This window comes from Paroedura picta, chromosome 6 (assembly GCF_049243985.1).
Source record: "Paroedura picta isolate Pp20150507F chromosome 6, Ppicta_v3.0, whole genome shotgun sequence".
Lineage (NCBI taxonomy): Eukaryota > Metazoa > Chordata > Lepidosauria > Squamata > Gekkonidae > Paroedura > Paroedura picta.
The window spans coordinates 61,331,929-61,359,800 of NC_135374.1; the positions used below are offsets into that span (position 1 = coordinate 61,331,929).

Genomic DNA, 27,872 nt, shown 5'->3' on the forward strand with positions numbered 1-27,872 from the left:
CCTAGAATTAACCCCCCCCCCTAGTGACCATGTAAACTTTTAATCCAGTTTGGTCTTTTATTAAACTATATATATCATATACATACACACACACACACACACACACACACATAGAAGAAGAAGAGTTGGTTCTTATATGTCGCTTTTCCCTACCCGAAGGAGGCTCAAAGCGGCTTACAGTCGCCTTCCCATTCCTCTCCCCACAACACACACCCTGTGGGGTGGGTGAGGCTGAGAGAGCGCTGATATCACTGCCCGGTCAGAACAGTTTTATCAGTGCCGTGGCGAGCCCAAGGTCACCCAGCTGGCTGCATGTGGGGGAGTGCAGAATCGAACCCGGCATGCCAGATTAGAAGTCCGCACTCCTAACCACTACACCAAACTGGCACTACACCAAACCGGTATGTATATATATATACATATATACATATATATACATATATACATACACACATCTACACACACACACATATACATATATATATATACACACACACACACACGCACGCTACCTTGTGGCTTACCCTCTACCTCTATGTATACATTGGTAACTTCTATTTCAATGTATCTAAACAAGTGTAAAGGTAAAGGTATCCCCTGTGCAAGCACCGAGTCATGTCTGACCCTTGGGGTGACGCCCTCTAGCGTTTTCATGGCAGACTCAATACGGGGTGGTTTGCCAGTGCCTTCCCCAGTCATTACCGTTTACCCCCCAGCAAGCTGGGTACTCATTTTACCGACCTCGGAAGGATGGAAGGCTGAGTCAACCTTGAGCCGGCTGCTGGGATTGAACTCCCAGCCTCATGGGCAAAGCTTTCAGGCGGCTGCCTTACCACTCTGCGCCACAAGAGGCTCTTAGTGTACACAAGTGTACACAAGTGTACACGCACATAAAAACTTATATCTTGAACAAAACTTGGCGGGTCTTAGAGGTGCCAAGGGACTCAAGCTTTTTTCCACCAATTTACATTAGTTTTTCCTTAAAGACTTTAGCTACTCTCAGTAGCAAGCACAACACATGATTAATTATAGTTGCAGGACAATTACAAAGCAGCAAGTTTGCCACATTTTATGTTTCAGTCTGAAATACTTCTTACCGTATGAATTCTAAGAGCTGATCTGTGATCTTCTGAGCAGCCCTAGTGATGGCACTGTTGGGTTCATTAAAGGTCCTGGCATTGCTCTCAATACATCTTACTTCCCAAATTAATGCAGAGATCCTCCTATATTCAACAGTAAATAAAAGGAATAGTTTAACAGTCACTGGAAACAAATACAATGCCCTCAGCATCAAAAATAGAATTTCCAGTAAGTGAAAGGATCCCAGTTTTCTTTCTTCAAGTTCTTTAATATTCCAATTTGTGGATAGCATGGATGAAGCCTTACACTTCCAAACAACTAGAAAACTACCCCATTTAGACCGACAAAGATTTATTCAAGGTGTGAGCTCACACTCTGAATAAATCTTTGGTGTTCTTAAAGGTGCTATTGGACTCAATTTTTGTTGTGCTACTTCAGACCAACATGGCTACCCACTTAAATCTACCTCATTTAGAGCTTTTGATAACATCTCAACAAACATGGAAGTGCAAGATCTGATTACTGGTGGCAATCTAAAACTAACTAAAAGCTTTTTTGAATATAAAAACCCTAAGATACTGAGGTAAGCCAAAGAACTGTATCCAAGCAGTCTCTAAAGACTGATTAGATGCTAACAAGGTTTTTGGGAAAATCCAAATGAAGACAGATGCAAGACACACAGCATCTGAGCACGCAAACTAGGCTTTTTAATGTATTTCTGTTCATATGCAATCCTACACCATGATTCCAGTCTAAGTCCACTGGAAATAAAAGGATTATACTATAAGTATTTTGAATATCCACTAATGTTAAAGGGAACAGAAAAAATACCAATTAGTCAAACATATTGTAAGGATTGTCCTAAGATTCTTTATGTGAATATTTACAAGTGGCGCAATGTTGAAGAAATTTTGCAAGACACACATGCTTTCTTTTCTCTAGTACTAAATAAGACTAACCTGTAAAACTGGTTGACTAGTCTTGTGCGAATAGTCCAAAGGTCTGTTGGATAAGCTACTACTGTACTGTACTTTGGATATGTATTCAGATCAACTGGACCAGCAAAGGCTCCTGAAATATCTGTCAAAACAGTGATTTCAGTCAACTGAAAAAGCTAAATTAGCATACTGATTTATATATTACTGCAATATAAAAACATTTAATTCACTAAATCTTGTTTTAGAAAAAGTAGAAGAATGAATAAACTAGCAGATTAGTATCATACTAAATCTTCAATCTGTTAAATATAGAAATATTTATAGTAAATGTGATCAGATTTCTATATCCTTACCAAGTTTCAAAAGTTGATCAATGGCATTAATAATTCGTCTACATTCTTGAGATTGGGATTTTCCCTGCCACTCCCCTTTTTGAGGTTTGTATAAAAGTTTTGCCATTTCTTCTGCAGTCACAGAAACACTGGCTCCTAATTCTTCAGGCTGATCAACTACTTATTTACAACAAACAATAAAATGGTATTAGAACATAAGCAAATGCACAACAAAACTATATACGCATGGAACAAAATTTTAAAATCAAAGATAGCTATATCCTCATGAATAATCATATAATTCTGACCATAGCCCCCCCCCCAAAAAAACATAGAATGAGGCTGGGGTTATTTTTCTATAGGAACCCCCAGTTTTGCACAAACAGACAATTTGAAAATCAAGGGGCACACAAGAAAATAATAATAATATTCATCATCATCACTAGAACAGACTGCAAAAGTGTAGACAATATCCAGTATGAGTGTGACAAGAGAGGACAGAGAGGAAGCTTTCCTAAACACCTGTCCCTATTTAGGAGAGAAGTCAGGCAAACAGTAGTTTGAAAGGAAATCTCAGCTGATTTTGGGGGGGGGGACTACTGGAAAGAAAAGGGCAACTGGAGAAGGCGGGTGATAAGCACAGGCAGTGTTTGGGATGTCACTACTGCCTTCCCCTTCCTTCACTATGTGGAAAAGAGGAAGGCAAGCAGGGGAAATGGCTCTGAATACCACAGTATATGGGTTACCACCACCAGTACCCTCTGGGTGTGTGTGTGTATGGGGGGGGGGGGAATCAGTTGTTTTTGGATCTGAAAAAATCCAATATTTCCAAATAGCCCAGGTCCAAATATCAGTATGGTAGCTGAATATTCCCAAATAAAACCACATTTTAAATTCAGCTCAGCTATTCCAGTATTTTTTGGCTTTTAGCCAAAGGCAGACCCCTACTATCTTTTCTCTCAGTCCTTCCATTTTACCATTTCCTCCTTCTTGTAGAAAAAAAGGTTGGCTATAGCCAGCATTTACTCTGTTCAAAATGTTAGGGCTGGGAAGGAGTTGGGGAATCCATAAACAGCCCCAAAATACAATCAACCAAATGAACCAATCAATAAAATAAACTCTCAATTGAGGCAGCAGTGGAGAAGACAAGATACCAGTCCAAGGGATCTGCCAACAACGGATGACAAAACCGGACTGCCTTTTTCCTGTCAGTTGAATATCCACAACTCTGGAAAAGGATTATGCAGCTGTGCTACTGTCCCCATGTGACCAGCCTTTGAAGGGCTGCCTGCACAAGGCTGCATCCTGTTCCCCAAGACTGGTTGTAGTGGTGACATCCTGCCATGCTGTGGCTGCACCTCCTCCATCAGCAAGGACAGCACCGGGACCCACCCTGTTCTCCACAGGCCGCTTCCAGGTCTGGTGCCTTTCTTTTGCTGACCATCAGGCTGCGCATGTGTACATATGTATACGCAAGGGTGAGTGCGTCCCCCTGCCCTTCACACCCTTCACAAGGTGCTTGCTACTATTAAGAAAAGGGCTCTTTCCTCCCCCCCCCCCCCATTGAAGCCTTCCTGGATTTCTCTCCCCTTCTCCTGAGGAAGAGTGCAGAGATAATGCAAAGTAGGGGGGGGATCATCCATAGGGTACAATGTCACAGATCCCCCCCCCAGCAGTTGTTTTCTCCAGGGGAACTGGTCTCTGGGCAGATTTTGGACCCAGGCAGGGCATCTGCATCAAAGAGCCGAGCCAGGGCTCCAGAGGTCCAGAAGTGTGGAGTCCCCCTGCCCTGCCCAAGCCTTAGTCAGCACAGGGGTAGCTCCAGGGCCAGCTGCCTTGGCATGTCTGCCGACCACCTTCCCTTCCACCTGCCAACCTCCCCAAGGATGACATTGCCCCAGTTTTCTAGAGCCTGTTGACACAATGGGCCTTATTACTAGTAAATAAATTATCCTAACCTGATCAGGACAGTTTCCTCAGTCATCATAGCTGGTAATAGCTTAATACGACAAGCCCTTACAACTGTTAATTAGTTCTGCTAGGCATGTGCCATACTGCACCTTTCTTGGATTACGATGGGTAGTATTACTTACCTGCTTTGAATCGACTAAGTTCTCTTTGGTTGGTTATTGTTTCTAACTTTATCTTCCTACTTCTACCTTTCTGTTGCTTGCGACTTTTAAAGAATAAATTAACTTCCTATATATACACGATGTTTCTAATAAAGTGAGCTCTAACTCATGAACATGTCTACTGGAATAATTTTTCCTGTCTTTAAGATGCTACTGGATTTTTGCTTAATTTTGCTACAACAAATGAACACTGCTTCCCTGCTCAAATATAATTCTCTCGGTAATCTATTATACTGAGTGGTACAGGGTATATGAAGAGTATGAATTCTTCAATATAAAAGAAGAGCAGTTTTCTGTACCCCAATTTATACTACCCGAGTCTCAAAGTGGCTTACAATCACCTTCCCTTCCTCTCCCCACAACAGACACCCAGTGAGGTAGGTGAGGCTGAGAAAGCTGAGAGGACTATGACTGGCCCAAGTTCACCCAGCTGGCTGCAAATGGAGGAGTGAGGAATCAAATCCAGTTCTCCAGATTACAGGCTGCTGCTCTTAACCACTACACCAAGCTGACTCTCACTAATTTAATCTTGTAGCATTTTAATGGCATTTCCCCCAGCTTTTACACAATGTATTTTATCATATGCCTAAACTAATGAGACATGCAATTTTGTGAGTCTTCCCATGGACTATTTTCAAACATAAACAAAAGAACAAAATTGGAGTGACCTTGGAAATTTTGAACAAAAGAAAATGTGAGGATGGCTGGAGGAGAAAAGACAGTATGCTTAACCATTATACCACTTTTTCTGCATGGGAATGTCCATCTTCCACTTTTCTCCCTACCAGTTTCCACGACAGTGTCCATAACATATTTTATCTGTGCAACAGTGACTTTGGGAGAATGCAAAGCAATCCTTTTAAATTTTTTTCAGAAGAAATTGCTTAAGGGATATAGGAAACTAAAGGGATATAGATATGCTGCTACTCCTTCTGCAGAAAGTATGACCTTAATTCTTTCATTTATATACAAGTCTTTCTCTAGTAAAACTGTTAATGATTTATGCATACCATTCTCAGGGATGGGTTCCATATCCCATGGACTAAGTCTTTCTGTTTCACCATTGTCCCATCTATTTAATAGAGTGAGCAAAAAAAAGAATAAAACAATGAATATAGCAAATAAAGTATCTCTAACACTGCACAGATTTAAGAGCTATATTAAAGTGGTTTAGGAGATTTAGAAAAGAGGCAAAGCAGTTTTAAATCAAAACAGCATGAACAGATATTTTTCTCACTATTCATTTAATGAGACATGATCCTTTCCTTCATATTTAACAACTGGCAAAATAAACAATATGATTTTCTATACATGTAAACAACCAGTTTGGTATCAGCACATGATTTAGCATTCTGAAATTCTGTAAATTCCCTCAGAATGAAAATATTCTGACTACAGTTGGTAAACTTTCTGACAGTTCAGCATTTTATAACCTCATAGACTACTTAAGGAACTTATTCCTCTCCAAGAAACAATTTTCCATTATAAATTATAGTTCTTGTCATACAACATGGTTTCCTTCACTCTTGCATCAGGGATAGATTTCTTATGCTTACAAGAAAGCATTAGTGGAATAGATCCATGGGATCCAACTAAGTTTAACTGGATGTAGTTTCTAATTTTTCACAAGAAAAAATTTAGAATTCACCCAGGCAAATGCAGTTTCCAAAACCAAGGCTATCTAAGTTTTCACTTGTCTCACCCTATATATAGGTTTTATACAAACCAGTCTTCATGAACCTTTAACTCTTTGAACAAAGAATAACAAAAGCAGCAATCCTGTATTCAAAGTTGTTTAAGTTTTACTAGTCAAGGAGTGACCTGAATAAACCTGAGTAAACTTCTATCAGATCATATGTTTGTGTTTTTAAATCCCAAGCCTATAAAACTGTGTTTTAATACATCTGCATTCCTGCTCAATATAAAACATCTAAAAGCATAAGGAAAAGACAAGACTGAAAAAGACAAGTTTCTCATCCTCCTTGTACCAACTCTTTATTAAACAATTAAAGTAAGGAAGGCCTTTTGAAATATTGCTTCATTCTGGTTTATGGAGTAGTCAAATTTAGAATGTCATCATCAGCCTTCTGAATTCTATATGAGCCATAACATAAATGTTCACGGATCCAAGTATCCGTATTTTGGAACACTATATCATACTATGTACTGCCTTCATAGCTAATGTTTCTTTATTATGTGTACAGTATAGTAAAGGTAAAGGTATCCCTTGTGCAAGCACTGGGTCATGTCTGACCTTTGGGGTGATGCCCTCCAATGTTTTCTTGGCAGACTCAATTGACCCATATAAATAATACATCCAAAGAAAATGCAATCAATGATAAAAGTTAATCGATATGTGTAGCAAAAAAAATACAAAAGTATCGCTACTTAAAAATATTAAGATAATAAAACAATGTTAAAAACAATGTATTGATGAAAACAAATAATATGTTATTGTAGGTAGGGAGAAGGGTTATAACATGTAAAGAAGAAGGGGGAAGGAGCCTCAAGGAAGTTAACTGCAGGGACAAGGAATCAATACATCTTCCAGAACAGTCCATTAACCCAAGTGATAAGATGGTCTATCCATTTCATATCCATCACTATCGTTCATTCTTTTCGATCTAATTCTAGTAGAGATGTAAAGGAATTTTACTACCATGTTAGAAATAAGTGGGTCTTTATCCCTTAGCAAAAATTTAACTAGAGTGCCACTATTATGTGATGATAAAGATGAATGTCTGGTGTAGTGGGATAGTAAAGGTAGGATTAGGTATTTTCGGATGCTTTCATAAAAAGGACAATATAATAAGATATGTGAAATTGTCTCAGGCTGGGCATTATCACAGGGGCATAAACTTAGCTCCAGCAGACGATTGAGAAACCTGCCTTCGAGGAAGGCTGAGGGGAATGAGTTAAATTGTGCTCTTGAGAAGGCCCAACAGTATTTTACTACTGAGATGTTTGTGAGATATGGAGCTGGAGTATTTCCTGAACATCCTTTCAGAGAGCTATAGATTCTAGGAAGAATTGAGAATTCCTCCTGAGAATCTATATCAAAAAGATGTTGCCGTACGACAGCTTTGGCTGTTTTAAGGCCAAGTTCTATTAGATGGTTCAGATCAAGGCCCAAAGTTTGGATTTTTCCAATGATTTTACTATTCCATGGGAATTGTGAGGAGACTGCTAAAAATTGCTGGATTAGTCCCTTAGGATGGAGGTAATTTTTTAATCAGTAATTGATGATTGTCAGCCAGGCATGGGTTTCTACCTTCAGAAGGCCGGATTCTTGGCATAGAACAACATTTGGTGTGCAGTTAGGTGTTTTATAAAGATCTCTCAAAAGTTTTGATTGCACTCTTTCAAGCAGCACATAGTTATGTGTTATAACTGTTAATACTACCATCATAAGTACTGCTGATAAAAAATGTAAAGAACATGCACGTACTTAACACAATAGCACTGAAAAGGGCTGTCTGGATATTGTGGTTGATATGGTTCTTGGCTCAAAACAGTTCCGAACCACCAAGCATCATCGATAATTGAGCGAAAGTGGTCATCTGTAAGAAAAAAAACTGGTATTATACAATTCTCTGAAACCAACTTTTTCTGTCCATATCACAGAAAATAAGAGCAGCTATTTCATGGCAGTCTGTCACACAATGTAGTTTCATAGTTCAGCACATACATTACAGAGTCCTATGCTGTATCCAAATGGAATCCTCTGCTGCCCCAAATAGAACAAGTTAATAATATTTTTGCCCCACTGTGGCAGAACCGGCTGCCTGCTTGACAAGCCTGTGGGTCCTGTTCCAGCCCTCCACCCTTTCCCTGGGTGGGGCCTATCTCTTCCTGTCTGTTACTGCCACCACTCACTGACTGTAATACCCCTTCCCGAGGGCCAGTGAGACCCCTTGACTAGGTTCCTGGTGCTTGATATTCAATACCATCAATATTTGGTCCCACCTGGAGAGTTGGCAACCACTTGGTTCCCCCCAGGCCCTCCCAACGCACTAGTAGTACCTGAGCAGTGGAGACTAGGTGGTCCAGAGCTCCAGCCACTTGATTATGTGCAAAACTCAAGTGTATTAAACAACACTCAGATTTACCCTTCCTCCAGCACACCACATGACATCAAGCCACAGCACTTATACATGCTCCGGGCATTAATTTAAATGGATGCCTAAACACACTTCTCCTTCCCTACACTCCCTGCTGAAGATGGGGAGAGCCTCCTGTGGCCACTTGCCTGCTAGGCTCACTGCCCACCACCTCCTTGGTGGCTGCTTCTCTTGTGGTTAGGCCAGGCTCTGTCTCTCAGCATAGGGCAAGCAGGACCTTCTCTCTGGAGAGGAGATCTACCACCTTCTCGGTTGGAGATCCTGCCCCCTACCAGAAGGTTTGGAGCCTAAATACTCACACGCTCCTCCCTCTGGTGGAGCCTGACTCCTCCATTCTCATTGGGGCACGTGACCCTCTCCCTTCCCTGAGTCTCCTGGGAGGCATAGGCAATTACAGCCTTTCCACCCCCTAGCAGCCATTTTAACATGCAGGCCTAGGGCAACCATTTCAGAGCACCAATCCACCTCCAGGACTCATTTTGCCATACCCACATTGGATATTAAAATTCAAATATTAGAACTCATAGTTTAATGCCTTGCTCTTCCTGTAAAGTGCAATTATGGATACTATCCACAAGGTTGAACGGAGTAAGTTTGTGGTAGGTATTTGGCTACCATAGCCCCTCCTGAAAACCTGGAGGAGGACCCTTGGGAATAATATGCAATGCACTGTATAAAGTGCAGCAAAAAGTTGATTTGGCAAAAATCGTTCTCATACAGCCCCCTACACACACACACACACAGTCATGTTGACTCACACATCCCTCCCAAAATGATGGAGGGGGTGGGAAGGGGAGGCCCCCTGGGTGGGTGGGTACAAAGCTTTGCTTCTCAACCGTATTCTGCAGAATTACACCACTTCTGGGGTCTTTCAAAGTCTGAAGAATGTTTCAGTGATTTCTCAATGGTAAAAAAAGCTGAAAAAGGCTGAACCATATATTATTAAAAAGTACTGATTTCCCACACTTTGAAAGGATAAAAAGAACTTACGAGGCTGCCAGTTTCTTTGTCGTGCTTCATCGTAGAACTGACGTAATACAAGGAAGTCAATAACATCCGGCATGTCATGGTATCTAGAAAGAAGATTCAACCCAATTTGTTCTCACTATCTCGTTAAAAAATGTTTTTAAAGCCTGAAATGTAAGTGGGGGGGGGATACGTACTTGAGAGAAAAGGATTTGTCCAGAAGTTGCCCGCTAACATGATCCATAAGAGTAAGCTTGAGACAACATAGCGTAGGAGGACCAACTTCATAATGTATCCCAACAATTTTTACCAATTCTTGTTCCTAACAGATGCACAAATAATAAAGATTCTCATTGTATAATAGTCAATATAATAGTCAATTATTCATAATTCTGTCAGAATGAGCAACAGCATATTAAGCTAATACTGGGAATAACAGAAGCTTACAATTATTTTAAACGAAAGCTAGCATTCACCTTACAAAAACAGGAAAAGTTTCAGTTTCTCTTAGACACTTCTTGCTAGATATTTTACTGTTCTGAACCAAAAGTACACACATCAACAATGGGAGAACTCCTGTTCTAGCTGGCAAAGCCCAAATCTTGTTGTTAGGTGCAAAGTCGTGTCTGACCCATCACGACCCCATAGACAATGATCCTTCAGGCCTTCCTGTCCTCTACCATTCCCTGGAGTCCATTTAAGCTCGCACCGACTGCTTCAGTGACTCCATCCAGCCACCTCATTCTCTGTCGCCCCCTTCTTCTTTTGCCCTCGATCGCTCCCAGCATTAGGCTCTTCTCCAGGGAGTTCTTCCTTCTCATGAGGTGGCCAAAGTATTTGAGTTTCATCTTCAGGATCTGGCCTTCTAAAGAGCAGTCAGGGCTGATCTCCTCTAGGACTGACCGGTTTGTTTGCCTTGCAGTCCAAGAGACTCGCAAGAGTCTTCTCCAGCACTAGAGTTCAAAAGCCTCAATTCTTTGACGCTCGGCCTTCCTTATGGTCCAACTTTCACAGCCATACATTGCAACTGGGAAGACTGCAATCAAAGGCATTGACCAGATGCACTTTTGTTGGCAGGGTGATGTCTCTGCTTTTTAGGATGCTGTCTAGATTTGCCATAGCTTTCCTCCCCAGGAGCAAGCGTCTTTTAATTTCTTTGCTGCAGTCCCCATCTGCAGTGATCTTGGAGCCCAGGAAAATAAAATCTGTCACTACATTTCTTCCCAAATCTACAGTTACTTGCATTATCTTTTAAAAACAAAACTCATAGAAATCTGCTCTAATATTCAGGTTCTTAACCATTCCAGCAAGTCAGTTTTGAAATATTACTTTCTAGGCAGAAAGCCCATTGCGTAGGTGAAGGCAATAGGTGCTAAAAGTGGCTGTGAGGTTGCACCATACCTTGTTGCCACCACCTTCCCTGGAGAATTGGAATATGGCCCCTCCTCAGCCGCAGGCTGTGGGCAAGTCACTTGTTGCCGAAGGACGATGGCATGACAGGAGGCGAGGAGTGGGGTTGCAGCTGGCGTGGCCACCGAGGGCAGGAGAGGGGCTTGCTCGCACTCATGGCAACTAGGGAAGGGCCCCAATCTGCTGACGCAGGGGGGCTAAAGGGCAACATAGGAGGGCAGGATGCGGAAAGGGAAGTGGATCCAGATGCTGCCCCCCCCCCGGCTCTTTTTTCTTCTCAGGGTAGTGGCAGAAGTAGCAGCAGCTAGTGCTGCTGCTTGTGGGCATGATGCTACGGCGCCAACACTTGCTCGTTACACTGTCAGGGAGGTGTTTAGTGCATCGCCATTCCCGGCAGCTAAGGGAAGAATGGCAGCTGGGAGGCTGGTTTGGGCGAGGTCGTGTGGGCTTCCCCTGGCTGGGCCACTGTCCAGGCGGGCAGTGCCAGCAAGGTGTGAATGGTGCAGCAAGGTTGGGAGGGGTTAGGGGGGGCGAGCGCCATCCAGCCTCCCTGCCACCTGGCTGTGCAGTGTTGGGGAGGAGTGAAAAAGGTGCAGCAAGCTTGTTGGGCGGTCGCGAGCTCGGCTGGGTAATCCCCGGCTACCCTACCACCCACCTTGGCAGTGGCGCGGAGAATGGGGAAAAGCGCGTCAAGGCTGCTTGGGGTGAAGAGGGGCAAGCTGGGCTGGGGTTATTAATAGTGTCAAAAGTGGTCGGCAGGTTAGTGGCCCGTATTGAAGCTAGCGGGCCAGTGTACCTGAATTAGGCAGTAAAGGCACGGGAAGATGACGTTAGGGAGCCCCTGTGGCCGCCCACCCTCCCTCCGTTGTTGCGAAGGGCTGGCGGGGCCTAGTAGAGCCTCAGGGGCGCAGCAAGGTGGTGCCAGGCAGGCTGCCCAGGCGCCCTCCCCACATGGGCACTGACATCCTCTCTCAACGACGGCCAGCGGCAAACTGGCCTGACTGCCCCTGGCGGGGTTGTTGGGGGCGGGTGCCAGTGGGGCCGGGCCAATCTGGATGCCCGGTGGCTGGAAGCATAGTCTGGACAGGGCCCGGACAGGCTCCGCCTAGGAAGGCTTTTCACAATTATATAATACAGCAAAGTGTTAAAGATTAGCTATTGTAACACGTCCATAGTCTACAAAGTGTTACTAGTACTCCAGAGCAGGGGTAGTCAACCTGTGGCCCTCCAGATGTCCATGGACTACAACTCCCATGAGCATTTGCTGGCAGGGGCTCATGGGAATTGTAGTCCATGGACATCTGGAAGGCCATAGGTTGACTACCCCTGCTTCAGAGCACAACAGAAGGTGAGGGCTGGATCCAATGGTACATTCAAATGCTTGTTCATGGCTGTGTAGGTCAGTAGAAATCCCTACCACTTTAAATGCAAGAACAGTGAGAATATGTACAGCTATATGTTTATTTTGGTTTTCAGAAAACACAATCTGTATTATCTTCATTGTAAATATCAAAGCTAAACAATAGATGGACATCATTACAAATGAGATTAAATACTACAGTGCACATATTTATATAACTAACATGGTATGATACATTAAAAAACTTTTGTCTGTAGGAGGCTTATATTCAAAGTTGAAACTACATCCTTTATCTTTCTAATTTGGCTGGTTCTGCAGAACCCCTTTTTTGGCAGAACCAATGAGTTAAGAACTGCAATGTACTTTATATCCAAGGAATGAACAACTGTTAATGCTGAGCTGGTCTTACCCTAAGAACCATCTTTCGCCATGGCTCCTTATGAGGATTCAACTCATAGATATTGTTTTTTCTTACTGCTTCAAAATAAGCTTCATGGCCTTGTCGAAAATATATTACCTAATGAAAACAAAGTAAAATCAGTGGGGGGAAAATCACTCAACAGACTACAAAATTTAATTAAGAATTTAGATTTGGCTTTCAACTTCACAATTTAGTTTTGCAAGCTTTTAAAACAATTTAGGTGCAGTTGCCTTGTCCATTTATCAGTTCTTCCTCTAACCATTACATAATTAGCCAGGTTGAATGGATTGCCCACAGATAAATATTCCTGTGCTATGCTACAGGGGAAGCATAACACAGTAATCAGTGAATACATGTATCACTCTCCTAGGATACCACACCAAACTGCATGTGTAAACAATCACTTCTACTTCAAGCATCAGTTAGCTCTTTAAAAAAGGGCAAGAAGACTCTCACACTAGTGACCAATTCCACTTTAAAATGGATTGTGAATTAGGCAGCACTATTTGATTCTCACCTCATCACCCATTTGAGGGACATAAGGAGATCTTCGGAGTCTTGTGTCTGTAATCCAATCAGGAGGGTGAAAATCATAGGGCGATTCTGGGCTCACTGATTGAGTTGGAGCATTTTCTTGTGCTTCCTTGCAAAACAGTTCTCAGATTAGCATTCAACCCTCTACAAGTGTTAAGACTACTATTCTCTGGATAATTTCAGTTATGCTTCTCAATAAATAAAAACTATTACCTATCATGCAGATGTAGTCAAGTATTTAGAAAGAATAGCAAAGGGATACTTAGTCACAAGTGGTATCTTTATAAACTGCAGCTCAAAAACTTCAAAATACTGTACAGATTTATACAATATTTCACTACAATTAATGCACAACTCCACAAGCTCTCTGAGGTACCTACAATCACTGCGCTCCACCACACAATAAAAAGTTGTCCCCTTTCTATCTGCCACTTTGTGTCTGCCAGATTTATTATGAATTCATAGCCCGCCACTTTTGCAAGTGGCTCGTAGCAGGTAACAACAAGGTCAGGATGAGGTCAAATGAGATCAGGAAGGCTCCTCACACTTCTTTTAGTTCATAGATGGCATATAATGGAATTTTTCATATATAAAAATACCATACTGAACAAGTTGAAGTTCTAATGTTTGAGAAATTTTAAGCATTTTTCACCTAATGTATTATACTATCCTTATTGCTTTCCAAATCTGTAAACAAGCTCTGTTGAACTGCTTATTCTAGGTGTTCAGTTCTCCAATTTTTAATTCTGTCTTACTGCACTGCTTGTTACATGCACTATACTGTCATTTAGCATGGTTCCCTATTTTTAATGATCATATATGCTACAATTTCTTTATGACATTGTTTTTTAATTATGCCATAGAGAAGAAGGTGGACTGTAGTTCTAGAAGTCAGGTTAAGGTCCAATATAACTCAGCAGACAACATGTAGATTGTATATGTTAAGGCAGCTTCTAGAAAAAACTGAAGATTTTAAAATATTTTGTCATTTGGTTTTTAAAAAGTTAAACCCATTTATATTAGTATACTCTGAAAAGAAAAAAGAAACCCTGAAACCAAAGTGGAGCAACATTCAGTGACTTGCACAATACATTTATACACATTAGTGATAGATTAATTCCCCTTGGCTCATTTCAGGAAGAGTTCAGTTAAAACATGTCACTACAAAAAATGAATCTGACAACGTTTTCCGTGTGTAATCCCCAAATTTGGACCCTGTCACACCCTTGCTCATCTAATAGAATCAGAAGCACAAACTTGTGAACTCTGCCCTAACACTCTCTATGTTCACCCAGTTGTAACAATGCTAAGAGACCTGCCTTCCTCCCTGGCATGCTGAATACTGCCAAAGTTCAATCATTAACAACATGTCATATCAACTTAAGATTTGGATGTCCTACAAAGGCATGCTTCTACTATTGTTGTTGTTATTATTTATTTATTTATTCAATTTATTCCCCCGTCACTCCCTGACGGCTTGTGGCAGGTTACAACAACTGGGTAAAAATCCCCTAAAACCCCCAATTAAAATTAAAATATCTACTGCAGCACTCAAGGTATTATAACTGCCTTGAGCCCCAGGGGAGGGTGGTATGTAAATATAATAAATACATGAGGGGAGACCTCCCAAGACTGCCTTTACACGTATTCAATTTTAACGTTGTGCAGCAGAAATGACATAATCTGGGAACAGATACAAAAATTAAAATATTTAAAATTCCATGCTTAACAAGTACGATGTTGATAATTCAAATCTGCATAGAAATACTGGCTTGATAATTTTTATTAAGGAACTAAAGGTACATTTCCCTCACAGATTCATAATAACTATTTTTATCACTCCCTAAATTGTCTACTCATTCTACAAGAATCTTACCAGGTCTACCAATTACCCCTTAAACAAACCCAACTTCTCAAATATATGCCTTTGCCATCAGTTGCCCAACTTTACTTACAATATTCAACATCAGTGCTTATTTACAAAAAGCACTAGTAACAATGAAGATAGCATAAGCTACTAATATTGACTAATAAATACTGAAGAATTCTAACCCTAATAATCACCCAGGCATATTTCAGTAAATGAAAAATGATGAATACCTCCTCATGTTTTTTTGATTTGTATTTTCTACGTCTTTTCCCCCTCCTCCTTGGGGGAGATAACAGTTCCAATGATACTTCCTCTTCAGAACTACTACAGTATCTAATAACTTTGCGCCGAGAAGTTCGTAAAGGGGGTTGTAGATTAATCCCTGCATCAGCTATCCAGTCAGAATATCTGCTCGAGGAGTCACTACTGAAGAACCATCCCAGACAAAAAAAAAGAATAGATGTTAGAGATACAAGACATGTATTGGTTCCTAACTGTTGTCATTTCAAGATTTTTCAGATCTGCTTTTTTTTTTTTTATGGGAACTATAAAACATAAGTTGTTTCCTGCACCATGTTTTTAAAGTGATTCCACTGGTGGAATATTCTAGCACTCTGAAAGGGTGTTCTACTGGCAATACCTTTGGTTTTACATGTGCCGTGGAAATAACCTTTATTTTCTTCTTTCTACTGCAGACACATCCCAACATGGAACTAGCTAGTAAAGTAAAGGTATCCCCTGTGCAAGCACCGAGTCATGTCTGACCCTTGGGGTGACGCCCTCTAGCGCAGGGGTCATCAACCCCCGGTCTTCGGCCCGGTGCCGGGCCGCAAAGGCCACGGTATCGGGCCGCCGGCAGCTGCGCCTGCCTCCCGCCGCCCCCGCAGCAAGAAGGAAGGGAAGAGGCAGACGCAGCTGCCGGCACGCCGGTGACGCAAACGCGCATGCACGCAGTTGCCGCGCATGCGCGTTAGCGTCACCTGGTGGCGAAAATGCGTGTGCGCAGCAACTGCACATGCGCGTTTTTGCAGCACCCGGGCTGTCGGCTCTCCCCTCACTCCAGAGGCGGTCCCTGACCTGAGAAAGTTTGGGGACCGCTACTCTAGCGTTTTCATGGCAGACTCAATACGGGGGGGGGGGGTTGCCAGTGCCTTCCCCAGTCATTACCGTTTACCCCCCAGCAAGCTGGGTACTCATTTTACCGACCTCGGAAGGATGGAAGGCTGAGTCAACCTTGAGCTGGCTGCTGGGATTGAACTCCCACCCTCATGGGCAAAGCTTTCAGACGGCTGCCTTACCACTCTGCACCACAAGAGGCTCTAACTAGCTAGTAGTGCAATCCTAAAAAGAGTTGAAATCAATGTATCTTAATGACGATTTCCCTCTCAGTGGTTCTCGACCTTGGGGTCACTTGGCCCCTTCTGTGGGGTCACCCCATTGCTGGCTGCAGCAGTGTCAGCAGTGGCCTGCAGTGGCAGCAGGTGGTGGTGGAGGCGGGTAAGTAGTGCCTGCTCCCGGGGGGGGAGGCTTGGGGCACGGGTGGTTGCAGGGACCTTGCCCCGCTTGCTTCCCTGAGGAGAAACAAAGTGCTAAGCGAAGTTTCTGCCTGAGGAATCTGCATGGGCATGTATGTCTGCCTTCCTTGGCGCTCTGCAGTTTCTCCTCACCAGTGTGCCCTTGGGTAGATGGGTGGGACCAATTGGGCACCAAGAGGGACGCGTGGGGGCGTTGGCTCGGTGGCCGAATTCCCTCCTGAGCATGGTGGGGTGGGGTGAGAGAGGGAGCTTCCCGAGGTGGGGTAAGAAGTGCTTGAAGTTGAGGATGCCACTCAGGAGCCTGCAGGAGTGAGATTGTCTTGAATAGCTCCGTTGCACCCATTGGGTTGCCTTACACCGAGTGACCTAAGAAAATGGGTCCGCTATCGGTGGAGGCATCAGCCACGGGTGGAGGCGGCAGAGCCCTGGCACTGGCCGCCTCGATTGCTGTGCGCCTGTGCTCGCTGCTGAACTTGGGGTCGCGGCACCAAAAAGGTTGAGAACTACTGCTCAAGTAGCATTATTCTTGTAATACTCAACAAAATAATAGGTTATTTATTCAAAAATCAAATGCAGAAATCAAAAGACAGAATTATGAATGCTCAAAAGACATGCTGAAGATGATTTTACCTGGAACTATTACTGTTGCTCCTCTTGTCACTCTCCCATTCTTCTTTATAAGAAGACAGACTCAAGCCTTCACTTTCTTCTGCTTCCTACATAAAAATATATTAGCTAAGACTACTGAACTGCAGAATAGATTGGAAGACTGTTTAGACTGTGCTAACTATTAAGAGTAAAACCTTAAATTCGTATCTAAAAAGCATGTACACTACTCTTTCCTCCATTTTATCCTCACAACAAACATGTAAGGTGGACTAGGCTTTGCCTATGTGGCCAACCCAAGGTCACCTAACAGGTTTCATGGTAGGGTAGGGATTTGCACTTAGGTCTCCCAGATCCTATTGCAACATTCTGACCATTATACCAGACTGGCTGTCTATAGAATCTATAAGGTAGCTGAGCTCCTAGTAGCTGCACAATGAGCAAGGATGCAATTAGTGCAAAAAGATCCCAACTGTTATGACCCCAAAGACACAAGAGATTTTATAATTATTTATTTAATTTGCATACTGTCTCTCCCCACAATGGATTCAGGGCAGTTCATAGTAATAAAAGCACAAACAATAAAATGCAGTAATAAAACAGATTAAAACTCCACCTCCACCATCCAATCCCTTCACTGGCTACCCAGACTGGAGATGATATAAAATAAACAGATTTGGGAGTTGGGGGACCAAGGCGTAGGAGGGAGTTTCTTGAGCATTATTATGGTTCAATATTGAACCATTTGAGTGATTTGGAGATGGTTTGAGTATTGATGGAAGGCATACAATACAACAATCTTGTTGAAGCTAAGCAGAAATAGATATGGTCAAATATCTGGATGGGATATCAACAAGGATGCATATTTACCACTTTTAGTTCCAAGATGGAAGAAGGTAATATATACATTTGTTCTTATTAGCAGGCCACCCAATGAACAATTCAGGAGACCAACATAGCCAGCTGTGCCCAAGCCACCATTTTACAATGGCCTCCATGAACACAAATCATTTTTCAAATAAAAGTTTAGAGATCAATGTTTCTGATACCTTCAATTACTAGAATGAAATAGAATAGTTTACCTGTTCCATAAATCTAGAACAGTCATAGGCTTCTTCACTAGAAGAATCAGACTGCTCAATATTATTCCGTGCTTGATATGCTGCATATTTACGTCTATAAAGTCTTCTCTTTGACTGTATCAGTGAATCTTCAGAGTCACTCTAAATTAAATAAAAAGTAATTGAGTCAGGATTAGAAATACACATTACTGAAGTATCAGGACCAACTGTGTCAGAAGCTCCAATAAATTCCATAACGAAAGTGCATATAATTTAATCTTCGGGTAAAATATAACTATTAATTTAAAAAATAGAAAGGAAAACTGAGTATTCTAAAAGAAAATATTTCATAGCAGGTTTTTCATTACTCCTCCAAATTTCCAATATTTCTCATGGAAAAAGTGGAAACGGCCCGGGAAGGGGGGTGTTAAAGAAAACATGTTTGTTCCTAAATTTTGTCTTTATTTTCCAGACCCTGGTTTTTATACCCTGCTTTTCCATTTTCAAAGCAGCTTATAATTGCCTTCCCTTCCTTCTCCTCACAACAGACATCCTGTGAAGTAGGTGAGGTGCTCTGACAGAACTGTGACTGGCCCAAAATCACACAGATGGCTGCATGTAAAAGAGGGGGGAATCAAACCCGGCTCTCCAGATTAGAAGCTGCCGCTCTTAACCACTACACCACACAGGCAACTGAACTACTACTGTAGATCTATCCCCAAAATGGTCTTTTGTGTGAATGCTTCACGTTGTCAATGAATGAAGGAAATACTAGCCAGATTATTACTACCAGTTGCTGTACTGGCAAGACATCTGTGTCAGTGGAAAAGCTGCTATTTTAAGGACATGTGATGGCAGTGGCAGAAAACATTACTTAAAGGCAGCAGGTATTATAAGGCACATACAGCAAGATTTAAGGCTTGCAAAGTAACAAATATAAGAGTACAGAAATTCAGATTAAAGTATAAGTTTATGAGAGCAGTATTAACTGAGTATTTAAGAGAGCATATTTAAGAGAGGGGCTTATGTTACTTAAATCAGTCCTCGTGCTATGCCTGTGACTTTACAGCATCCCCTAGTTTCTCTCACATAGGCACCCATTTATACAAATATATTTGTTAAGGCTGCAGGTTAAAGAAATGGTTTAAATATGTGGAACAAACACCTGTGCACATGCACACAGCTGGAGAATCAGTATTTCTCATAACTATAAATCCCAGTCACATGTTGTGTGCAGTTCTCAAGCATTCTAATTAATGACTTCTTTGAAGAACAACCTGCGTGAGAACTCTAAAAGTTATTTACAGTCATGAAGAACTGCACAGTGCAGATATTTCCAACCTTTTCTGAAGACTGAAATAACTTCCTTCTTTGTTCTGTTGCATACAGCCATTTCTCTTCTTCGCCTTTTGCAATCCTATATTCTTCTTGATTGCTAAAAAATAATTTTTTTTGAAAACTTGTTATGCTACAACCAAGTTGTTGAACATTAACAATTTCCAGTTATCACCATCATATATTTGGAAGAAGATAAAGAACTATTTACCAATTGAACCCTATGCAAAAATAACATGCTTCAAATTTAGGCACAGTAGCATTCAGTTAAATGTTATACAAAACCACCAAACTATTCTATTCTGCCCTCTAAAGTGATGTCCTAGCTCTTATGACTGCCCTTTATGGGTTTTGGCCTTGAATAAATCTGTTAAGGGTATACACTCCACATTTTATAAACTGCAGGTATCCCAATAGTGTGTCTTATATGCCATTTGTGCAGAATTTGGTCAAATTCAGACTCAGACCTTTATTGGCATACATGTCAAATTCGGGTGGAGACAAGGGCCTGGATAGCTACCTTTAAATTTTGGTGTAGACTCTATTTTAGATCAGGAACTGATAGTCTTTTAACCTGTTTAAAAAGTGACCCTTTTAAATTTCAGTGGATCCAGGCTAAGTGAACAAAAAGTAGCTCATATAGGCATTGATTTTAATTCTGTATTACCTTCGGAAGAAAGGGGTAGTTATTGAATTATTAAAGCAGAGAATATTTGATCATGGAATCAAGACCATTTGGCCCTGGTTTTGTTCTCCAGAGTTCTTTCGTATTTCTCTACAGATGAGCTTTATGCCCGGGTATTTTCATTTATTTGATGCTCCATTCCAAAGAAGAGTTTTTTCCTCGCACAGATGAATGCTTTTTCCTCAAAGGTCCATGAGGGAAAGTTTAATAATGTTCCATACTATGGGAGACTTTGTCCCTATGGTTCTGGTTGTCCTGACTATCTGTAAACCGCTCAGGGAGCGGTATAAATAATTCGCTAAGGCTAAGGGGGATGGGCCGAGTCCGGGATAGGAAACAAGGGCCATTGGCCCTGGAATGACGACAGGGGGGGCCAATCGGAAGGCGTGATGCGGCCGGCCGGGGAGGGGGTTCCTGCCGTGGCCCCCCCTTTCAAAGCCTGCTGTTAAGAGCAGGCTTTACAGCCTAGTCTCATATATTGTTAGATTCCTCCTTATATGAGAGATGCCATGACATTAGCTTTATTACCCTGTTGAGATCAAAATCTTTTGTACACGTCCTTGACCCTGCAATTCTTTCTCTCTGATAGAGGTTCAGATATAATGATTTCTGCTGCTAGAGTCTTAGCTAAGATGTTCCTATAAAGTGTTGTCTATTTTGTATTTTATGTTTGTTTTACCATTTTATGGCCTGCTCTGTTATTTCATTCCATAGTCTATACTATTATCTAGTTGTATCTTTTTATTTGTATTTTCATGTTTTATGCCAATTAAAGGCTACTGACTTACTTATATTGACTGAAAAATGCCAAATAAGAGATGTTTTTATCTTTCAGTCATTTTGGGCTCTCAGGAAGGAAGACCTACCAACAGTAAACAGCCACTGTGATCCATGCAAGAGTAACCTCCTATCAAGGACCCCCTGAAGAGTGCATATATGACCAGTTCTCCAACAGCTGCACTGGCTACTGAATTAATTCTGGATCAGGTTTAAGGTGTTGGTTTTAACCTTTAAGGCTCACTACAGTCTGAGACCTGCATACCTGAGCGACCGCCTCTCCAAATATGCACCCCAGAACTATTCATTCAGCAAAAACCAACCCACTGAAGGTCCCTGGCCCTTGGTCCCAACCATTGCAGGGTCTTTTCAGCCCTGGCTCCATCCTGGTGGAATGAGTTGCTGGTGGAAGTGTGAGCCCTTATGGAACTCCCTTAGTTCTGGAGGACTTGCAAGATGGCACTCTTGTACAAGGCCAGGGACTACCAGGTTGAGACCAGGGACTACCATCACCAGCAAGCCCCTCCCCCCTAGCCAAACCACTCATTATCCTCTGTTTGAGAGGGGCGGCCTATAAACAGAAACATAAATAGATAAATAAGCCAAGATATCATTGTTTGATAATAAAAACCTATTAGTTTTTAATGTTGGTAGAATTGCACACCTGAATATGCTTGATGTAATTTCTGGAACAACTACTCTTCGTCTCCATGCCTGGAGATCTCTCTCTGTGGCAATCTGACTCCTTGGAGCATTCTGATGCATCTGGCGCACACCTTCAACTTGTCCACTACGCCGCAAGCCGATATTAGGTGGAGACTGAATATCCGAGCTAGGGATCTGATGAACTAGAACACATTTAGATATTAAATATATAATAAATGAACAACTTCTAAGCATGTTATCTTTCTTGGATTTGTCACTGCTTGATAAGTGTTTTGGGTCACCCAGAGCAATCACTTCCTATTCTCAGACTCAGTTTACAGTGTAGAATCTGATTTCATTCTGTAATTTTATTCCTGAGGGATTCCATCATCTTAAAACTGACTAGTATATCTGGAGAAAGTCAGAAACTTCAACAATGGTAGCATACACTTCTTGAACACTCAGTTTTCTAACTCACAATGCATTCTTCCATACATTAATGAACATGTCCCAGTGCCTAGATTATTTGATATCACAAGAGTTTCAATGATGTATGGACAAGCAATGCCAAAATTTCAGGTGTGACTGTAGAAATAAGATGGCATTCCACCTGGCTATTAAAAAAAAAAAGGTAACGATATAGCTGCTCTGTAGGTATTACCCAGGATTACAATTGTAGGACTCAGTTCCCAGAGTATCAAACTTGTTACATTTTTTCTCAATCAGCAGTACCACCCACTAAATCAAGGGGAGGTTGTTTCAAGGTTTTCTTTCAACTTCTAACAGAAAGGATTTAATTGAGCAGGACATATTAAGATGTGATGAAACAAAACTGCATGTTTGACTTTTTATGATGCATAGACAACTCAATCACTCTGAAAAAAGACTTGAAACTGAGACAAGTGGTAAAAAATGAAAAATACTATGTGAAACAAATGCAGCAAAACATAGCCAGTTTCAGCGGCAACTTTTAACTCTGTGTGGATTTTGCTGAAGGTTTCTTAACATTTTTAGAATTTATTTATATAATCACTTTCTCCCTAATGGGAATTCCAAGCAACTTACATTGTTCTCCTCACTTCCAGTTTTATCTTCAGAACAGCCCTGTGAGGTAGATTAGGCCGAGAGAGTATGAATGACACATTGTCATCCAACAGGTTAGACCTCACTTAGAATATTGAAGAAGGATGTAGACAAACTGGAGTGCATCCAGAGGAGGCAATGAAAATGGTGAGGGATTTGGAGACCATGACATATGAGGAAAGGTTGAAAGAGCTTGGTCTGTTTAGCCTGGGCTGAATCTGCACTTACTTTGTTTATTCTGTTGTGGATCTTGCTGAATCCGGATCGATTTGAACTCTGGTCTTCCTCCCCCCGACCCCAATTGAAACAGAAAAGTGTTTTGCACATGGTTAGGGAAGTTCAGAAGGGGAGGGGGGGTGCCAAGTACAGCTGGAGCCTCTTTCTTTGTTTTCTTGAAGGAGGGGGGGAGGATTGGAGACCGCAGAGGAGGGAGAAAAAATCCAAGAGGCAAATCTCTACCGACAGACGTTAGGGCTTCTGGGAGCTTCTGCCGAGAGAAATTAGGGGCTTCCCCTATTAGGCAAGCTTGTCACCTAGGCAGCCTTGGCCAATCAGGGCTTCTCTACCAAGGCGTTCAAGGAACAAATTCGAAGCAACCGCAGTTCCGCATGCTTCCTCAATCAGATTCTTCAAATATTGAGGGTTAAAACCAGTCCAGGATATTGCAGGATAAAGGTAGAGTCACTCCAGATCAATCATGCTTGTTGCAGAGAGAAAATATACATCGGACAAAATCAAAATGGAAATCACATTCAGTGGAGATGGCAGGAACTGAATTGACCTGGGATTGGAATAAAAGCTCCGTGCAGACTCCACCCAGGAGAGAAGATGACTAAGAGGTGGTATGATAGCCATCTTCAAGTACTTGAAGGGTTGTCACAAAGAGGATGGAGAGAGTTGTTTTCTGTTGCCCAGAGGGTAGGGTCAGAACCAATGGGATGAAATTAATTCAAAAACTTTTTGGGCTAAACATCCAGAAAAAGTTCCTGACAAAGCGGTTCCTCAGTGGAACAGGCTTCCTTGGGAGGTGGTAGGTTCTCCTTCTTTGGAAGTTTTTAAGCAGAGGCTCCCCCCTGGAACCATTTGCCAGATGTTTGGAAGCCATGGCTGGGTGGCTCAAGCAGAGCCGCCTGAAACTCAAGCCTGCCAAGACTGAGGTCCTGTGGTTTGGTGGTAGGGGGGCAAATTCAGGAAGCGCGCTTACCCACCTTGGCAGGGACGCAACTGGTCATTGCATCCCAAGCCAGGAATCTGGGGGTGATCTTACATGCCTCACTAACTTTGGAGGCTGAGGTCAAAATGGTAGCTGGCCAGGTATTTTTCCATCGCCAGGCTCGGCTATTAGCGCCCTACCTGTCACCCAAACACCTAGCCACAGTAATCCATGCAACCGTCACCTCCAGAATAGATTTCTGTAACTCGCTCTACGCGGGACTGCTCTTGGGTCTGATCCGGAAACTACAGCTGGTGCAAAATGCAGGTGCTAGGGTCCTCAGAGGGACACAGTGGAGGACCCACATCCAGCCAGTGCTGAGGCAGCTGTACTGGCTACCGATTGCTGCTCAGATCAGGTTCAAGGTTTTGGTATTAACCTTCAAGGCTCTTCGTGGTCTGGAACCCACATACTTGAGGGACCGCCTCGCTCCCTATGCCCCCCCCCCGCAGGGTTTTACACTCTGCGGGTACAAATTTGCTGGTCATACCCGGCCTCCAGGAAGCACGTCTGGCCTTGATCATGACCAGGGCCTTTTTGGTCCTGGCCCCCACCTGGTGGAATGAGCTCCTGGATGAGCTGCGGGCCCTGCGGGATTTATCAGCTTTCTGCAGGGCCTGTAAAACAGAGCCCTTCAGCCAGATCTATTATTTAGGCTGGCGCTCCAAAGGAAGAGCTGGACCCCCCCCCCCCCAGGGCTATTCTTGGCAGTGAAGTGACCATTGACTCCTTGCCATCTGGGTGGGTTGGGTTAGGTTGTGTAAGTTCTGCCGCCGCTTGGGTTGTGTTGGATTTTTTTAGGCTTCTGATCTTGAATATATTAGGGGGTTTTCATTGGGGATTTTATATGTGTTGTAACCCGCCACGAGCCTTATGGGAGTGGTGGACTAGAAATATAATAACAACCACAACAACAAAGTCATCTGGCATTAATGCTCATTTTATGAACTTAGGCTGGTAAAAGGCTGGACAGAATGGACTGTTTTCATGCTTGGCTCTTGTGTCCGTTTCTTTCATGTCCAGGGAAATGCTGATTGCCACTTTGGGGTTGTGAGGTGAATTTCCTCCAGGCCAGACTGGCCATGGATCCTGCTTTTGGGAGGGGCAGTATCATCTGGACATGGAATTGGTGTCATTGTGGGTGGGCAGGTAGTTGTGATCTTCCTGCATTCTGTAGGAAGTTGGGCTAGATGACCCTGGAGGTCACTTCCAACTTTATGATTCTATGAACAGACTTCCATGTCAGAGTTCCTAGTCCAACAATTACTAAGCAACACTACTATTTATATAAAGATTGCATTAGCAGCATAAACTGAACTTTTTGTTATTTTGGCTGAAGCAAATGAACATGGGTGCCTTTCTGGCATTGGATGTTTACAAAATTAATCTAGAATATATGCATATTCATGCAGATGTGGTATTTACCACAAAAAAGTTACATAAATATTTAGTAAATCAGGTTAAGTCCATTGAACTATACTTCGATGATCTAATAATTTTCTACAGATTTGACTCCATGCATTTTCCACTTGCAGAGGTGAACCAACAAACTGAATTAGGCTCTTGACCCATTAAATTCAGTATAGTCTGCTCAGACTGGCAGCAGCTCTCCAAGATCTTAGGTGGCAATATTTCACATCACCTACTACCAGATCTTTTCACTTGAGGCCCCCAGGATCAAACTTAGGACTTCCTGTATGCCAAAAAGATGCTCTACAACTAAGTCAGAGCACCTCTAGAAGGCCCCACACACACATACACACACTCAAAAGGCCGATGTTGGGGGAGCCTTATGGACAACATTCTATATGGCATGAAGGGCTGCAATAAAGAAGAATCAGGTTAAATTGGCACTTCACTCTTGTGTTGACAGGAAGCCAGTTTGGTGTAGTGGTTAGGAGTGTGGACTTCTAATCTGGCATGCCGGGTTCGATTCTGCACTCCCCCACATGCAACCAGCTGGGTGACCTTGGGCTCGCCACGGCACTGATAAAACTGTTCTGACCGGGCAGTGATATCAGGGCTCTCTCAGCCTCACCCACCCCACAGGGTGTCTGTTGTGGGGAGAGGAATGGGAAGGCGACTGTAAGCCGCTTTGAGCCTCCTTTGGGTAGGGAAAAGCGGCATATAAGAACCAACTCTTCTTCTTCTTCTTCTATATAGTCCATCTATGTGCTATAACAAGAATTTCTGTACTATCTGTATCATGGTTTTTACTTTCCCAGACATTCTACCTATACAGTAGTGTTAGCATTAGACTTCATTTACTTAGAATGTTCCCTATGTACTTCTGTTCCATAAAAGTAAGCAAACTGTTCTTTACATGCCAAAATTGGTTTGTCTGTTTTCCCAAATAAAAGTAAGAAATATCTGGGATAGTATATGGTAAGGTAAGAAGCTTTTAAGGTAAAGGTATCCCCTGTGCAAGCACCGAGTCATGTCTGACCCTTGGGGTGACGCCCTCTAGCGTTTTCATGGCAGACTCAATACGGGGTGGTTTGCCAGTGCCTTCCCCAGTCATGACCGTTTACCCCCCAGCAAGCTGGGTACTCATTTTACCGACCTCGGAAGGATGGAAGGCTGAGTCAACCTTGAGCCGGCTGCTGGGATTGAACTCCCAGCCTTATGGGCAAAGCTTTCAGACGGCTGCCTTACCACTCTGCGCCACAAGAGGCCCTTTTGTGGCGCCTCTTGTGGCGCAGAGTGGTAAGGCAGCCGCCTGACAGCTTTGCCCATAAGGCTGGGAGTTCAATCCCAGCAGCCGGCTCAAGGTTGACTCAGCCTTCCATCCTTCCGAGGTCGGTAAAATGAGTACCCAGCTTGCTGGGGGGTAAACGGTAATGACTGGGGAAGGCACTGGCAAACCACCCCGTATTGAGTCTGCCAAGAAAACGCTAGAGGGCGTCACCCCAAGGGTCAGACATGACTCGGTGCTTGCACAGGGGATACCTTTACCTTTACCTTTTAAGAAGCTTTTAATACTCTAAATTATAGAGCACACAAGTTGCATAAAAGCACTCCAGCACACGTATTGTTTCCCATTAGGAAACAATACTTTGTTCATGTATTTTCTGTTTGGGAACCCAAAAAGGTCACAACAGCATTCTTCCCTTCTGCATTTTATTCTAACCACCCTGCAATGAGATAGATTAGATTGAGAGTGTACGACTGGCCCAACAACATCTAGTGAGAGTCCATGTTTGAGTGGGGATGTGAACCCACATTCTAGCCTAAACCAACACCACAATGCCTCTTCAAAGAGTCTTAAAAATGGTTGACATTTCTGCCCTCTACTTAGAAATAAACTCTGACCTCTTCTAGGTGTTTCTTCTCCATTCTGTGGCCCACGAGGAAGGATGTCTTGATCTGTGCTATTTCTTTGGTCTTGTAGCATTTGTAAATGTCTAATCATGCCATCAAGTATGCTAGGCTCTAGCCCTTGCTCATCCTGATCAGCAGTCTGTTGACCTATTACTTGCTCCACCACCTCTCCATCACCTTGAAAATATAAATGCAAAACAAGCTTGATTAAAAACTCAGAACTGTGGAATACATTTAGCATTTTGATCTAAATATCCATGAAATGCTATTGGTATATTATTAATACATACAGAATTCAATGTATATGCATTATAATATTTTTGTTGTCTCTAACAATGATATTCACTCAATGGCTCTGGAGCCAAACATGGAAGTAAAAGGCAATCTTTCCACACACACCCACCCACCCTTGTCCATAGCTGAGTAGGACGCAAGAAGACAGAGAGG

At 42.6% G+C, this 27,872-nt stretch overlaps 1 protein-coding gene across 4 annotated transcripts in view; it reads right to left on the reverse strand.

Annotated features, from left to right (window-relative positions):
- The window catches only part of BRWD1 (bromodomain and WD repeat domain containing 1), a 64,057-nt gene that overhangs the window by 15,446 nt on the left and 20,739 nt on the right, over window positions 1-27,872 (reverse strand). The window contains exons 18-32 of one of the 4 annotated variants that reach the window (XM_077342713.1): window positions 27,417-27,602; window positions 21,828-22,011; window positions 19,708-19,801; window positions 18,388-18,528; window positions 17,330-17,415; window positions 15,395-15,590; window positions 13,278-13,403; window positions 12,749-12,856; window positions 9,767-9,891; window positions 9,594-9,676; window positions 7,931-8,042; window positions 5,493-5,554; window positions 2,372-2,527; window positions 2,040-2,160; window positions 1,098-1,223 (exon numbers count right to left, since the gene is read on the reverse strand). In XM_077342713.1, the coding sequence (XP_077198828.1) occupies window positions 1,098-1,223; window positions 2,040-2,160; window positions 2,372-2,527; window positions 5,493-5,554; window positions 7,931-8,042; window positions 9,594-9,676; window positions 9,767-9,891; window positions 12,749-12,856; window positions 13,278-13,403; window positions 15,395-15,590; window positions 17,330-17,415; window positions 18,388-18,528; window positions 19,708-19,801; window positions 21,828-22,011; window positions 27,417-27,602 (1,906 nt within the window). Of the gene's footprint in view, window positions 1-1,097; window positions 1,224-2,039; window positions 2,161-2,371; window positions 2,531-5,492; window positions 5,555-7,930; window positions 8,043-9,593; window positions 9,677-9,766; window positions 9,892-12,748; window positions 12,857-13,277; window positions 13,404-15,394; window positions 15,591-17,329; window positions 17,416-18,387; window positions 18,529-19,707; window positions 19,802-21,827; window positions 22,012-27,412; window positions 27,603-27,872 lie in introns of those variants that run through there. The other 3 variants (XM_077342712.1, XM_077342714.1, XM_077342716.1) reach the window with 3 other exon arrangements.